This window comes from Sorex fumeus, unplaced genomic scaffold (assembly GCF_029834395.1).
Source record: "Sorex fumeus unplaced genomic scaffold, SorFum_2.1 ptg000044l, whole genome shotgun sequence".
Classification (NCBI taxonomy): Eukaryota; Metazoa; Chordata; class Mammalia; order Eulipotyphla; family Soricidae; genus Sorex; species Sorex fumeus.
The window spans coordinates 70,800,193-70,813,863 of record NW_026606101.1 but is presented as its reverse complement, the minus strand read 5'-3'; the positions used below and the strand labels follow the sequence as shown (position 1 = coordinate 70,813,863).

The following is a 13,671-nucleotide window of genomic DNA, read 5'->3' as shown; positions in this document are numbered from 1 at the left end:
CACTCATGCACACACACACACACATACACGCACGCATACACACACGTGCACACATATGCACACACACGCACACACATGAATGTACACACACCCCCATTGGGGAGACTGGTGAACACTTCACAGTCTCTCCCTAGGGGACGTTGTACCTGATGTCACGCCCAGAATATTGACTTACCTTAGATTTACTCTTAGTACCGTCCACAGACCTTCACGTTCCCACCCTTAGGACTAACCTCATTTTTTGTGTGTGAGTATTGTGTATGTGTGAGAGGGCAAGTGTGTGTGTGTGTATGTGGGTGTGAGTGAGTGTGTGAGTGTATGTGTGAGAGTGTGATTAAGTGTCTGTGAGTGTGTATGAGAGAGCGTATATGAGAGAGTGCGATTAACTGTGCGTGTGAGAGTGTGTGTGTTCATTGCTGGGCAGCTTTTCAGCCTGTTCTCATGGATCCATTGTCAAGACCCTAGAAAGTTCCATGGCCACAGGAACCTTTGAGCTGCTCTCATCCCTCCGTGCCCACCTCCCCTCCGTGCTTCCTTTCAGCCTCGCCACACCCCCAGCCCGTCCTGAGCTCCCTGCAGGCCGTCACCTACTCACCACGAAAATAGTTTTCTCCCGTCAGAATCTCGTACACATGGCACCTGCGCTAGAAAGCGTTTTAGGGTTTGGTTTTTCAACAACTAGACACCTGACCACCCGGTGTTACTGCCTGGAACACCCAGGTTCGGGTGGTGCCGCCTGCAGCCGTCGGTTCCTTTGTCCCTGCTCAGCGCAGTCGCTGATGCAGTTGGAGGGCAGTTGAGCTCTTTTCCCTGCAAAGTCTCGAGCATTCGGGCCGGAGCAGTGGTCTAGTGAGTAAGGCGTGTGCCTTGCATGTGGCCGACTGGTTTCAGGCCCCAGCACCTTATAAGGTCCCCGGAGCCCTGCCAGGTGTGGCCCAAAAGTTTAAAAAAAAAAAAAGAAAAGAAGAAATGGGACAACATCAGATCAAGAGGAACACGGGCCAAAACAAAAAGATAGCTAACTGAATGGGAGAAAATACTCTTTGGAGTCTTTCTTAAGCTGTAGCAAATCAGCTTTCAATACTTTTACAAAGATTTTTATTTTTATAAATACTATAAAGGGGGTACTGGAGAGATAGTACAGCAGGGAAGGTGCTCACTTTGCATGTGGCTGATTCAGGTTCCATCCTCAGCACCCCGTATGGTCCCCTAGGCATTGGCAGGAGTGATCCTTGAGTGCAGAGCCAGAAGTAAGGCCTGAGCACCCCTGGGTGTGGCCCAAGAATAAAACAAAAATAAGTTAAATATAATAAAAAGAAATTCCCATTTCTCTTTTAAATAAAATAACCAGAATCTTTATAAATTTTTGGAGGAGCGGTAAGGATTAACAGAGGGAAGAATATCTTACTAAGAAGTAGATAAATTCCCCATAAGGGAAAGACTTGGGCTGGAGCGATAGCACAGCAGGGAGGGCACATGCCTCGCACATAGGCCACCTGGGTTCGATTCCCGGCATCCCATATGGTCCGCCAAACCTTAGAGGAGTCACTCCTGTGTGCGGAGCCAGGAGTAAGCCCTGAGCACTGCTGGATGTGACCTCCAAACTAGACATAAACAAAAGTATTATGAAGCTTTTGCTTCAGAGTTTGATGCGTCCATCTGTGGCATTGTCACAACTGGCTGGACAAAGTGGTTTTGGTTTTCTTTGGAATGTTTCAGAAACCATAAAACTCAAAGGCAATTTTTTACATAAGGACTTTATTTTTTTTGCTTTTTGTTTGTTTGGGGGCCACACCCAGTGGTGCTCAGGACTTCCTCCTGGCTCTGTGCTCAGGATGACTCCTGGCAGGGTTCAAGAAATCATATGGGTTCTGGAGATTAAACCCAGGTTGACTGTGTGCAAGGCAAGTGCTTGATCTGTACTGTTGTCTGGCCCCTATAAGACGTTTCAAAATTACTATTAAAGATTTTGCTTTAATAACAACCTGCAGGCCCCAACCAAGGCCTTACTGGGGCCACTCTCCACACACTTGGATAAGCCTCAGACATAACAAAACTGGCAGAGGAACCCAGGTGTGTGGGACCCGGGGCTGAGATCTCCAAGCCTGCACGGTTTGGGACTGGACCTGTCAGTAACTAGACAGTTACACCCTCCAACTGCCGTGTAACCCCAACAAAGGCCAGGATCCAGAGATTATCACAACAAGCTCCCGGGAGCGCGCGGCCACAGGCCGCGCGACTATTCATTTACTTTTCTCTAAATTTTCAGGATACCTTAAATATCCTTAAATATCCAACCCGCACGGCAGAGCCTGGCAAGCTATCCGTGGTCTATGCCAAATAGACCAAATTGATATGCCAAATCCAGTAATAAATGGATCTCATTTCCCTAACCCTGAATATGCAGAGTCGAGAAGGATATGGAAGGAGAGGCTGATAAAACACCAAGGCAGACATAGGCTACCAAAACGCAGAAAAACAAAAATGATTGTCTGTACTTTTAATGCTCGTACCCTGGCATCTGCTGCATCCATTGAAGACCTTATGGTACAAGCACGAAAGATCAAGTACGACATCATTGGTCTGACCGAAACGAGAAGACATCAATTCCATCATGCTGTTTTCGACACTGGAGAAGAACTGTTCCTTGGAACATGTGATAAAAGAGGCGTCGGTGGTGTCGGTATCCTTGTCAACACAAACTTAGTCACGAGCATTGATTCATTTGAATGCCTAACAACCCGAATCAGACGATTACACTTAAATAAATGTGGCTCACTACCGGCAGTTTCTATCTTTGTTGTCTATGCACCAACATCCAGTTATGGTGAAAGAGAAACTGAGAAATTCTACATGGAGCTGGAGAAATTCTATAAAGAAGATCACACCTTCTACAAGATCATTGTCGGTGATTTTAATGCCAAGATAGGACCAAGAAGATCAGTCGATGAACTCCACATCGGAACCCATGGCCTGGAATGGAACGAACAGGGTGACAGACTGTCTGAGTTCATCATGTCAACCAAAACCTTCCATGGTAACTCACAATTCCAAAAGGCTAAATCTAAACGTTGGACATGGGAGTCTCCCGATGGACGGTTCCACAATGAAATAGACCACATCATATTCAATCGGCGGTTTTGCCTAACCGATGTTGCTGTTGTCCCAAAATTCCAAACGGGATCAGACCACCGTCTTCTTCGTGCAAAATTCTACCTCACAGAACGAGGAGAAAAGAATGCAAGGTTTAAGAAGAGGACTCCCAGAACAACCACCAACTGGGAACTCTTTGGCTCTGTTGCGGCAACATGGGAAGATGCCGTCATTGACAACATTGATGAGGAATACGATCGAATGATTCAGCACCTCCATGATTGTGCAAGGAATGCCAAGAGAGAGATAACCACAAAAAACCGTCTTTCTTCGAACACTCTTGAACTTATTCGCCAACGTGGCTTGGCACGTGCCTCAGGCAACCACAAGCAAACGTCCAAACTGGCAAAACAGTGCAGAGAAGCCATCAAGGATGACCTCAAAAACAGGAGAGCAGCAGTACTGGTAGATGCAGCAGAAGCTGGGAAAAACATTCGTAATGCCCGCCTGTCCTTCACCAACTACAAAACCAAGATGACTGCCCTCCGACATCATGATGGATCTATCACATCTTCCAGAAGGGCAATGGAGAAGATTATTCATGACTTCTACTCAGATCTCTTTAATAGCCACATCCACTTGCCCACATACCACATACCACATGATGGATATGTCGTTCCCAATGTTCTCCCTTCCGAAATCCAACATGCCATCTCGTCTGTAAAGAAACAAAGAGCACCTGGCCCAGACAAGATCAGACCTGAACACCTGAAGAACTTACCATCAGTACTCATCAATACATTGGCTCGACTCTTCACACGCTACCTGTCTGAATGCAAGGTTCCATCCCAATGGAAAACCAGCAAGACTGTACTACTATACAAGAAAGGAGACATCCACGACATTGGCAACTATCGCCCAATCTGCCTATTGTCTGTCATCTACAAACTATTCACTCGAGTCATCCTGAATAGGATTAGCAGAACACTAGATGAAGGACAACCATGTGAACAAGCTGGATTCCGAAAAGGATTCAGTACCATCGACCATATCCACACAGTAACCAAGCTCATTGAGGTATCTCGGGAGTTCAAGATGCCACTCTGTCTAACGTTCATTGATTTAAAGAAGGCCTTTGATTCTGTTGAGACGGAAGCGGTCATAGAAGCCCTAGCCAATCGGCGTACAAACTCAATACATCAGGATCCTTCGTGAGCTCTATTGCGGATTCACTACCAAGATCTCACCATTCTACAAAGAAGTAATCATCCATATCAAGAGAGGGGTTCGGCAGGGTGATACCATTTCACCAAAACTCTTCAGTGCCACCCTTGAGAACATCATGCGACGGCTGGAATGGGAAAACATGGGAGTGAAGATAGATGGTCGGCAACTACACCACCTCCGCTTTGCTGATGACATCGTTCTAATAACACCAAACATCAACCAAGCGGCACAAATGCTGAACGACTTTGACCGTGAATGTGGAAAGGTTGGACTACAGCTGAATCTTGCGAAGACAATGTTTATGAGAAACAGCCTTGTTCCTGACGCTCCATTCGCTCTCAACGGAACCACCATCTCCGAATACAACAGTTATATATACCTAGGTCGAGAAATCAACATGATGAATGACCTGGCACCTGAGTTGCGCAGGAGGAAGAGAGCGACTTGGAATGCCTTCAAGAGCATTGAAGAAATAACTAAAAGGACAAAGAACCTCCAGCTACGAGCACATCTCTTTGATTCCACTATTCTTCCTGCATTAACATATGCCTCAGAGACCTGGACCCTACGAAAACAGGATGAGAACACTATTCGGGTCTCTCAAAGAGGAATCGAAAGAACTATGCTTGGAATATCACGATTCACTCAAATGAGAGATAGAATCCGGAGTTCTGATCTTCGTCAACGCTCAAGAATCAGGGACGCTGTCTCTTTTGCCAAGACATCAAAAATCAGATGGGCTGGACACGTAATGAGGTTTACAGACAACCGCTGGACTAGAGCCATTACTGATTGGATTCCACGAGACATCAAAAGATCACGTGGACGCCCACCTATAAGATGGTCAGACTTCTTCGTCAAGACCCTAAATGATCGGTTTGAGGCTCTACATGTTCCTAAAACGAACAGATACCATTGGGCTACGCTAGCACGCAACCGGGATGAATGGAGACGTTACTGGCACCCGCTCGAATAAATCGATGAATAACGGGGATTAAGTGATTAAGTGATTAAGTGAAACTGTATGTTTCATCTTTGATCATTAGATAATACAGTTACCAATATTAATAGATAAATCAGGGCTGGAGCGATAGTAGAGTGGGTAGGGCGTTTGCCTTGCACGCGACTGACACAGCCGACCTGAGTTCAGTTCCTCTCCCTCTCTTGGAGAGCCCGGCAAGCTACCGAGAGCATCTCACCTGCACGGAAAAGCCTGGCAAGTTACCCGTGACGTATTCAATATGCCCAACACAGTAACAAGTCTCACAATGTTACTGGGCCCACTCAAGCAAATCGATGAACCACGGGAGGATAGTGACAGTGACAGTGAATAGATAAATCATAAGCCTCAAAGTTGAAGCACTTAATGTGCAGTTACATTTTCCCCTGAATTAGTATTCTCCTAATTAAAAGTACATTTCTAGGGGTGGAGAGAGCTCAGAAGAGGCCCAGGTTCCATCCCCAGTACTGCATGGCCCCTGCTGGGGGTGAGCACTGCTGGGGTGACCCTTGAGCACAGAACTGGGAGTTAACACCACCGTGTATGATCCAAGCTCACCCCCATCCCACACCCCAGCACACACATACACATACACACACACAGAGTATATTTCTTATAAAACTCCGTGCTGGAGCAGTAGTGCAGCAGGTAGGGCATGTGCTTTGCACACAGCCAACAAGAGTTTGATCCCCGGCACCCCATAGGGTCCCCAAGCACTGCTGGGAGTGTTTCCTGAGTGCAGAGCCAGGACAAAGCCCCGGGCACAGCTGATGTGGCCCAAAACCAAACAAAAAATCATAAATAAAAATTTAAACGTAACCTTTTCCCGGAGTAGAGTGATAGTACAGTGAATAAGGCGCTGCCCTTGCATGCAGCCGGCCTGGGTTTGATCCCAGCATCCCATATAGGTCCCCTGAGTACTGTCAGGAATGATTCCTGAGTGCAGAGTGAGAGTAGCCCCTGAGCATCACTGATTGTGACCCAAAAACCAAAAGAATCCTCCCTCCGCCCCCCCCAAAAGAAAATCTACCATCTCCCCCTGACTCTCTCCCTTTACTTCCCTAGGTAAAAATTAAGAGGTAGAAAATACTCATTTTAGAAAGGCTTTATAAGTACGGAAGCCTCTGGCATTTACTGAAGGGCTTCATAGTCTCACAGTCATGTGTGACGGTTGCTTGTTAGACTATAAGTCGTCCACCAGGAGTAATACTGTCCTGAAGTTTTTGAGTGCCAGCAAACACAGTAAAGAAGCTCCAACACTTCAAAAGTAGGCAACCAATCATAGAGGGAACATAAATATATACATACATGTACATGTACATATATATTTACAGAGATCGAATGTAGCCTGCCCACAGGGCAGAGTCTGGCAAACTCCCCGTGGCGTACCAAATATGCCAAATACCAGTAACAATGATGGGTCTCATTCTCCTAAAGAGCCGTGAATATAATCTCAGGGCTAGGATGAAAGAGACGTTACTGGGGCCTGCTCGAGGCAATAGACGATTAACAGGATGATGAAATGAAAATGAAAATATATATGAAATTTCACAAGGCTCAACCTTTAACAACACGTTAGTGATATCTTATAGAAGGTCTTAATGGTCCCTGCCAAAACAGAACAGTCTTCACACTCTGTCCTCTATGGATACTTTTTTGTAGCGTTTTCAGTGGTTTTTCATAAAAAAAAAATACAAAATATATTATTTCGGTTTTGCTTTGGGACAGGGTTTGGGATGGAAACATCCCAAATATGGTGGTGGGAAGGTGTCATGGTGATGGGATTGGTGTTTGAATATCAAATGTAATCAAATATTGTGAACTACCTTATAAAAAAAATTAACAAAATAAAAGAAAATCCCCAATTAAAATATGAAAGAAAAGAAAAAGGAGCTCCAGAACTTGTTACTGGTCTTGCTTGCACAGGTAGGGTGTCATTGGCAACATAACTCCCACCACCTGTGAGGGGGAGTACATGTTCCTGAAACCTCTTCTTTGTCCGTAGCTGATCCACAATTCCAGCCGAGTCCTTCACTTTTTCACCAGAAGCAAACGGTACTTAGCCGCCAGTCTGTTCAAGTTCACGACCCAGCATGTCTCCCTGAGATTGGCCTGGGTACTGCAGAACCTCATGGAGGTAAGAGAGGGATGTGTGTGTGTGTGTGTGTGTGTGTGTGTGTGTGTGTGTGTGTGTGTGTGTGTGTAGGCCACCTGTGGGAAGTCATTTGATCCTTTGAGAGGAGTCTGCTACCTGCGTGCTAGGATGGAAAGCAGGGGATCTTGATGCAGTTGGGTCTCTAACAGCGGCTCAGGGTGAGTGACGTTGGTACATACCTCTCAGTGTCTGGTCATTCACAGTTGATCCGCTGTGGAGCAATCATCCATTTCTAGGATCGCCAACACAATCATATTTTCTTTCTACCTTAACAATTTGTGTGTAGTCCTCAATACTATAGTTTTACCTGATTTTTTTGTTTGTTCATTTGGGGGCCACACCCGGCGGTGCTCAGGGCTTACTCTTGGATCTGCACCCAGGAATTACTCCTGCCAGTGCTTAGGGGGACCGTACGAGATGCCGAGGATCCAACCCAGGTTGGCCCCATTGTACTGTCTCTCCAGCCCCTTTACCTGAATGTTTCTGAGCTTCGTATAAACGGACCCATACAGCGTTAATGCTTTTGTATCTGACTCCTTGAACTTAACATTTTCGTTGTGAAAATTGCCGATGTGGTGTGTGCATTTACTTGTTTTCCTTGCTCGGTGGTGTTGGGTGCCTGACCTTTCCGTACATGTGGCCAGAGTCTTTGTGAGGTCATTCTGTTCATGGGACGTTCGAGTTCCTGCACTTGAGGGCTCATGTGAAGAAGGCTCACTGTTGACCTGCACATAAGTCACTGCTGCAGGCAGGACAGATGCTAAAGCACTTGCCTGGCACACAGCCAACCCCAGTTTGATCCCATCTACTGAATATGGTCCCTCAGTCTCACCAGGAGTGATCCCTGAGCACAGAGTCAGGAGTAAGGCCTGAGCATTACTAGGTGTGGCAAAAAAGGTGGGGGGATGGGGAAAGAAGAGAATCTAATCTAATATTCTATCCTAAGACACTGGGAAAGATGAACTAAACTACCCAGAGCAACTAACGGGAAAGAATTACTAAGACAGGAGTGAAAACGAAATAGAGAACAGAAAGCAGTTGAAAAGAAATGAACAAAAACTGAAACTTGGTTAAAGGAGATTAGCTAAGGTTAAAAAAAAAAGGAGGAGGAGGAAGAGGAGGAGGAGGAGGAGGAATGAAAGAGAACTGTAATTCTGAACTCAGAAATAAAAATATCATGCTAAGACAACAGATTTTATACAAAAAACATTGGATAGATTTTATTTTTATTTATTTATTTTTTCTTTTTGGGTCACACCCGGCGATGCACAGGGCTTACTCCTGGCTCTGCACTCAGGAGTTACTCCTGGCGGTGCTCAGGGGACCATATGGGATGCAGGGAATCGAACCTGGGTCAGCAGCGTGCAAGGCAAATGCCCTACCCGCTGTGCTACCTCTCCTGCCCTGGATAAATTCTAAAAAAGGGAAAACTTCCTAGGAATACACAGAGTGCCAAACCTGAAGAAGAGTTGTGCCAGTGTGTAGCTGAGTCAAAACTGGAACCGATTCTAGAATCACAGTATCTAAATTTGAGAGAGTTTAAATATGATATTTCCTAAGTGTTGCATATTTAAATGGTATCAGTACTTGAATGACACTAAATACTTGTTATAAATAACCCACAATGACCTATTTTGGGCTGGGGGGGGGGTTGTTCATTTTATCTCTTTCCCATTATCATATTATCTCTTTCATCTGTTAAAATGCAATTCACCCTTTTTCTTTTGGGTCACACTCAGCGATGCTCATGAGTTACTCCTGGCTCTGCACTCAGGAATTACTCCTGGCGGTGTTCAGGGTACCTTATGGGATGCCGGGAATTAAACCCTGGTTGGCTGCGTGCATGGCAGATGCCCTACTTGCTGTACTATTGCTCTGGCCAAAATATAATTCACCCCCTAAGTATCTCTATTTGCTTTCTATTTATCTTATTATTTATTTAGCAAACTCTAGCTTTAAATTCAGGGTTTTGTTTTTGTTTGGGGGGGGGGAGGGTCGTCCAGGCATTGAACCTAGGGCCTGGCGTATGCCAGGTAGCTGCATTCCCAGCAACGAACATTATGATTTTTAGAAGAATATTTTGCTTTACTCTTTGGTGGTACTGCCGTATAAGTACCACGCACTAACCGATTACGCCACTGGAGCTCCTTGATAGCACAGTGGTAGGGCGTTTGCCTTGCACACAGCCAGCCCGGCCGAGCTGGGTTCGATTCCTCCGCCCCTCTCAGAGAGCCCAGCAAGCTACGGAGAGTATCTCGCCCGCACGACAAAGCCTGGCAAGCTCCCTGTGACGTATTCGATATGCCACACACAGTAACAACAAGTCTCAAGATGGAGACGTTACTGGGCCCGCTCAAGCAAATCGATGAACAACGGGAGGACTCCTTGGCGGTTTCCATTTTATTACAGCTTGGGTAAGATGGTTGCATTAGTGCCAAAGTATATGGCGTTGAGGTTTAAAGTTACGGCACCCCCTTCCCACCCCCTAACAAGGTGCCCACTTCCCTCTGTCAGTGTTCTCCTGGCCCAAGCACAGTCTGTCTTCCCGCGCCCCACCGGGGTGGGGGAATCATGACTGTCCTCCAGGGCCAGCCACTTGTCGCTGTTCTGTGTTTGGCCCTTGTTTTGTCTTTGGATCTCGCAGATGAGTGACATCCCCCAGGGTCCGCAAGGATCTCCAGTATCTCCCTCCCGGTCCCTTTGAAGGTCCCTGCGGTTGTGTCCACGTGGCAGCTACCTGGACGCTGTCCTGGTTCCTTAGTGCTGCGTCCCGTCGAACCATTGCATTTACCCATTTGCCCTTGTTGGACAGTTTCGGTGCTTTCCACATCCTGCAGGAAACGTTGCTGTGCATTGTCAGCTGTCTGCCAGGAGTTGGCCTAAGCGCGGAGGTGCTAAAGTGGAAGAGAGTGTAGCCCCTACTCCGATGGAGCTCGGGGTCCGCTCGGGATGTCCCAGACTGTAGGAATGCTGTCCGGAGGGCGCAGGGGGAGCCAGGGAATGCTGGTCTGGAAGGACAGGTGAAAGCTAGAAATCGCACAGCCAGAGAGAGAGTGCAGGGGTGAAGGCACTTGCCTTGCACGAAGCTGACCCCAGTTCAAATCCCTCCAGCACGTCTGTTCCCTGAGCACTGCAGGGTCACTCCTGAGCACTGCAGGTGTGGCCCAACCTGTCCCCCCATAAAAAGTTAGAAATCCTTTATTATTTATTATTTAAGGAGTCGCTTTTGCTTTTTGGGCATGAATTCCTAAGCATTTTACTTTCTTCATTAGCTAGCTTAAAGGGGCATCTTTTCTTTGAAGCCGTGTTTGCTAAGGATTGGGAGAGATCTTTCTGTAAAATTCCAGAGAGCCATTTTGTTTGTTTGGTTTGTGGTGCCAGGGGTCAAACCCAGGGCCCGATGTGCCAAGGCTTAGAGTCTAGCAGCAGTGCCACCCCCAGCCTGAACCGCATCTTGTCATCGGAGGTCATCGCCCCGGGCTGCTCATGGGGTTGACTTCGAAGGCCAGGAAGTGTCTGTAGCCTTGGGTGACAGCTGCTGTAGATCTTGGACATGAGAGAGCGAGTGAGCGAGCGAGTGAGGGAGTGAGTGAGGGAGGGAGGGAGAGAAGGAGGGAGTAAGGAAGGGAGCAAGTAAGTGACTGAGTGATGGAGAGAGTGAGCAAGTGGGCAGTGAGAGAGGGAGCGAGTGAGCTTGAACAGATTTCAGATGTGGATGCTGGGATCTGAATTGTATGTACTTTTCATGCATTGCAGAGTAGACTTTTTTTAAGACTTTAAACGTTTTAATGTGTGTGTGTGTGTGTGTGTGTGTGTGTTACTGCATGTACTGCATGGACCACTGATCTCATGCTGGCGAGACCCATGCTTTACCACTGAGCCACATTCCTGGCCCTGGAAATCTCTCAGACTTGCACTTCAACAGGTCCAAGGCTGCATTTGTCCTGGCTGGAACACTGTCTTCTGTGTCAGGATATTTATAGTTGGGCATACACATATGGCAAGACTAAGCAAGAAAGCTAATGAAACGCGCGTGGCGTGTGCTTGGTATAACTCGCCTCTCATACCCTATGAGGACAACCGCCTGGACCCATTCGGGGTATATTTTGGAAACGGTTTCTCCACCTGAATGTTGATCAGAGCTGAGGTTGCAGTGTGTCTGGCACTGAAGAGGGTGGCCTCTTCAAAACGCTGCTCTGCTAAGTGAAATGAGTCAGAAAAAAGAGGGACAGACATAGAAGGACTGCACTCATTTGTGGAATATAAAGTAACAGAATGGAAGGCTAACACCCAAGCATAGTAGAGATAAGGACCAGGAGGATTACTCCGCAGCTTGGAAGCCAGCCTCACATGCTGGGGGGGGGGGGGGGGGGGGGGGGGGGGAGGGGGGAAGGAAGCTCAGATAGAGAAGGGACCACCAAGTAAAAGATGCCTGAAGGGCCCTCTCAGGATGGGAGATGCATGCTGGAAGTAGACTGTAGACTGAACGTGAAGGCCACTCGATATCTACATTGCAAACCATAACACCGAAGAGGAGGGAGAAAGTAAAAGGAAATACCCTGCCCCAGAGGCACAAGGGAGGGATGTGGGGTGGGAGGGGCACCACCAGGAGTAATTCCTAAGAGGGAGGGATATGGGAACGTTGGTGGTAAAGAAGGGGACTGGTGGAGGGATGGGCACTCGACCACTGCAGGATTGAAATGCAAGCACAAAAGTTTGTGAGTCTGTAACCGTACCTCACAGTGATTCATTTAAAAAAAAGCGCTTCTGTGCTGTTGTCTGCCCAAGGTACGGAAGGCCATTGAGGAGGGAAACTGCTGCTTCGGGACCGTGGACACCTGGCTACTGCACAAGCTCACGAAAGGTGACGCGCCCGGGGCCGAGCCCTGCAGCCTGCAAGAGCACATTCCCCTCGGGAGCAGCCCCGGTTCCCAGGGCCGGGGCACATGCGGTGTATCTGGTCGCCCCCAGTTCCATTCCCAGCACCACGCTCTCCCCCAGCATCTCAGGTGCAGCCCAGAGACTCCCCAAGAACCACTGGAGGGGGAGGGGGTTGGGGCTGGAGCGATAGCACAGCGGGGAGGGCATTTGCCTTGCACACAGTCAACCCGGGTTCGATCCCCAGCATCCCAAGTGGTCCCCTGAGCACCACCAGGAGTAATTCCTGAGTGCAGAGCCAGGAGGAACCCCTGAGCATCGCTGGGTGTGACCCAAAAGGGGTGAAAAAAAGAGCACCCTGGGAAGCACGCTCCCCTAGGTGCTACGAGTACTGACGCCCGGTCCCTGGGAAGGCCACCCATGACCAAGATTAGAGGCGTTTCCTTTTTCTTTTTCTCGAGCACTCTGTTCCTTGGCGCCGTAATTGCTGGAGGATCGCAAATTCTCTTGGGGGGGGTGGTGAGGGGACCACACGTGGCGATGCTTAGGGGTTGCTCGTGGCTCTGCACTCAGGATCACTCTTCCGGCGATGACCATACAGATTGCCGGGGATCTCATGGGACACCAGGGTCGACTGCATGCAAGACAAATGCCCTTCTTGCTGTCCTGTTGCTCCGGCCCCAGGTTTCAGATTTGGTGTTCAGGGAGGAGGGCACTTAAATTATGAGGAAACCTTCACTGGAACACGAAGGACAGTCTCAGTCAAGAACAAAAACGACGTGAATCCGGCCCCAGATCTGCCTCATGGCCCCCTGGGAGCGACTGGGGGGAGGGGCTCGTCACACTGTCCCTCTGTCACCCTCTTCTTCCCTCGGGTCTCATCCCCGAGCAGAGATAACACGCACTCCCATTTTGGGGTGCATTTAAGGGCAGCCTTACGAGCACACTTTCAGGGTCAAGTGTGACCAATGCCCCCGACGCGTCATTTCCTGTGCAAATTTAGGGGCTGAGTTTGCCACGGATTTTTCCAATGCCAGCACAACTGGACTCTTCGACCCCTATGAGGTAAAATGGGGTTCCCTTTTCCGCTTGCCCCCTCCTTCTTTCTGGATCGCCAAATCCCCTATTACACGCTGTGACTTCTGATGACAGTTTTCTTCCCGCTCAGATGCGCTGGAGTGGGTTCGTCACCTCCCTGCTCTCGATCCCTCTCTCCCTCCTGCCCCCCGTCAGGGATACCAGGTAAGACCCACACCAGATGTCAGGAGGGGGGAAGGGGGAGATCATCTCTGGAGAGACACCTCTGAGTTGCACGTCA

At 48.2% G+C, this 13,671-nt stretch overlaps 1 protein-coding gene across 1 annotated transcript in view; it reads left to right on the top strand.

Moving 5' to 3' along the window:
- Positions 1-13,671, top strand: part of GK5 (glycerol kinase 5) — a 66,281-nt gene that overhangs the window by 25,141 nt on the left and 27,469 nt on the right. Inside the window, exons 5-8 of the mRNA XM_056122071.1 lie at positions 7,326-7,457; positions 12,264-12,339; positions 13,357-13,418; positions 13,522-13,595. Coding sequence (XP_055978046.1) covers positions 7,326-7,457; positions 12,264-12,339; positions 13,357-13,418; positions 13,522-13,595 — 344 coding nt within the window. The remainder of the gene's footprint in view (positions 1-7,325; positions 7,458-12,263; positions 12,340-13,356; positions 13,419-13,521; positions 13,596-13,671) is intronic.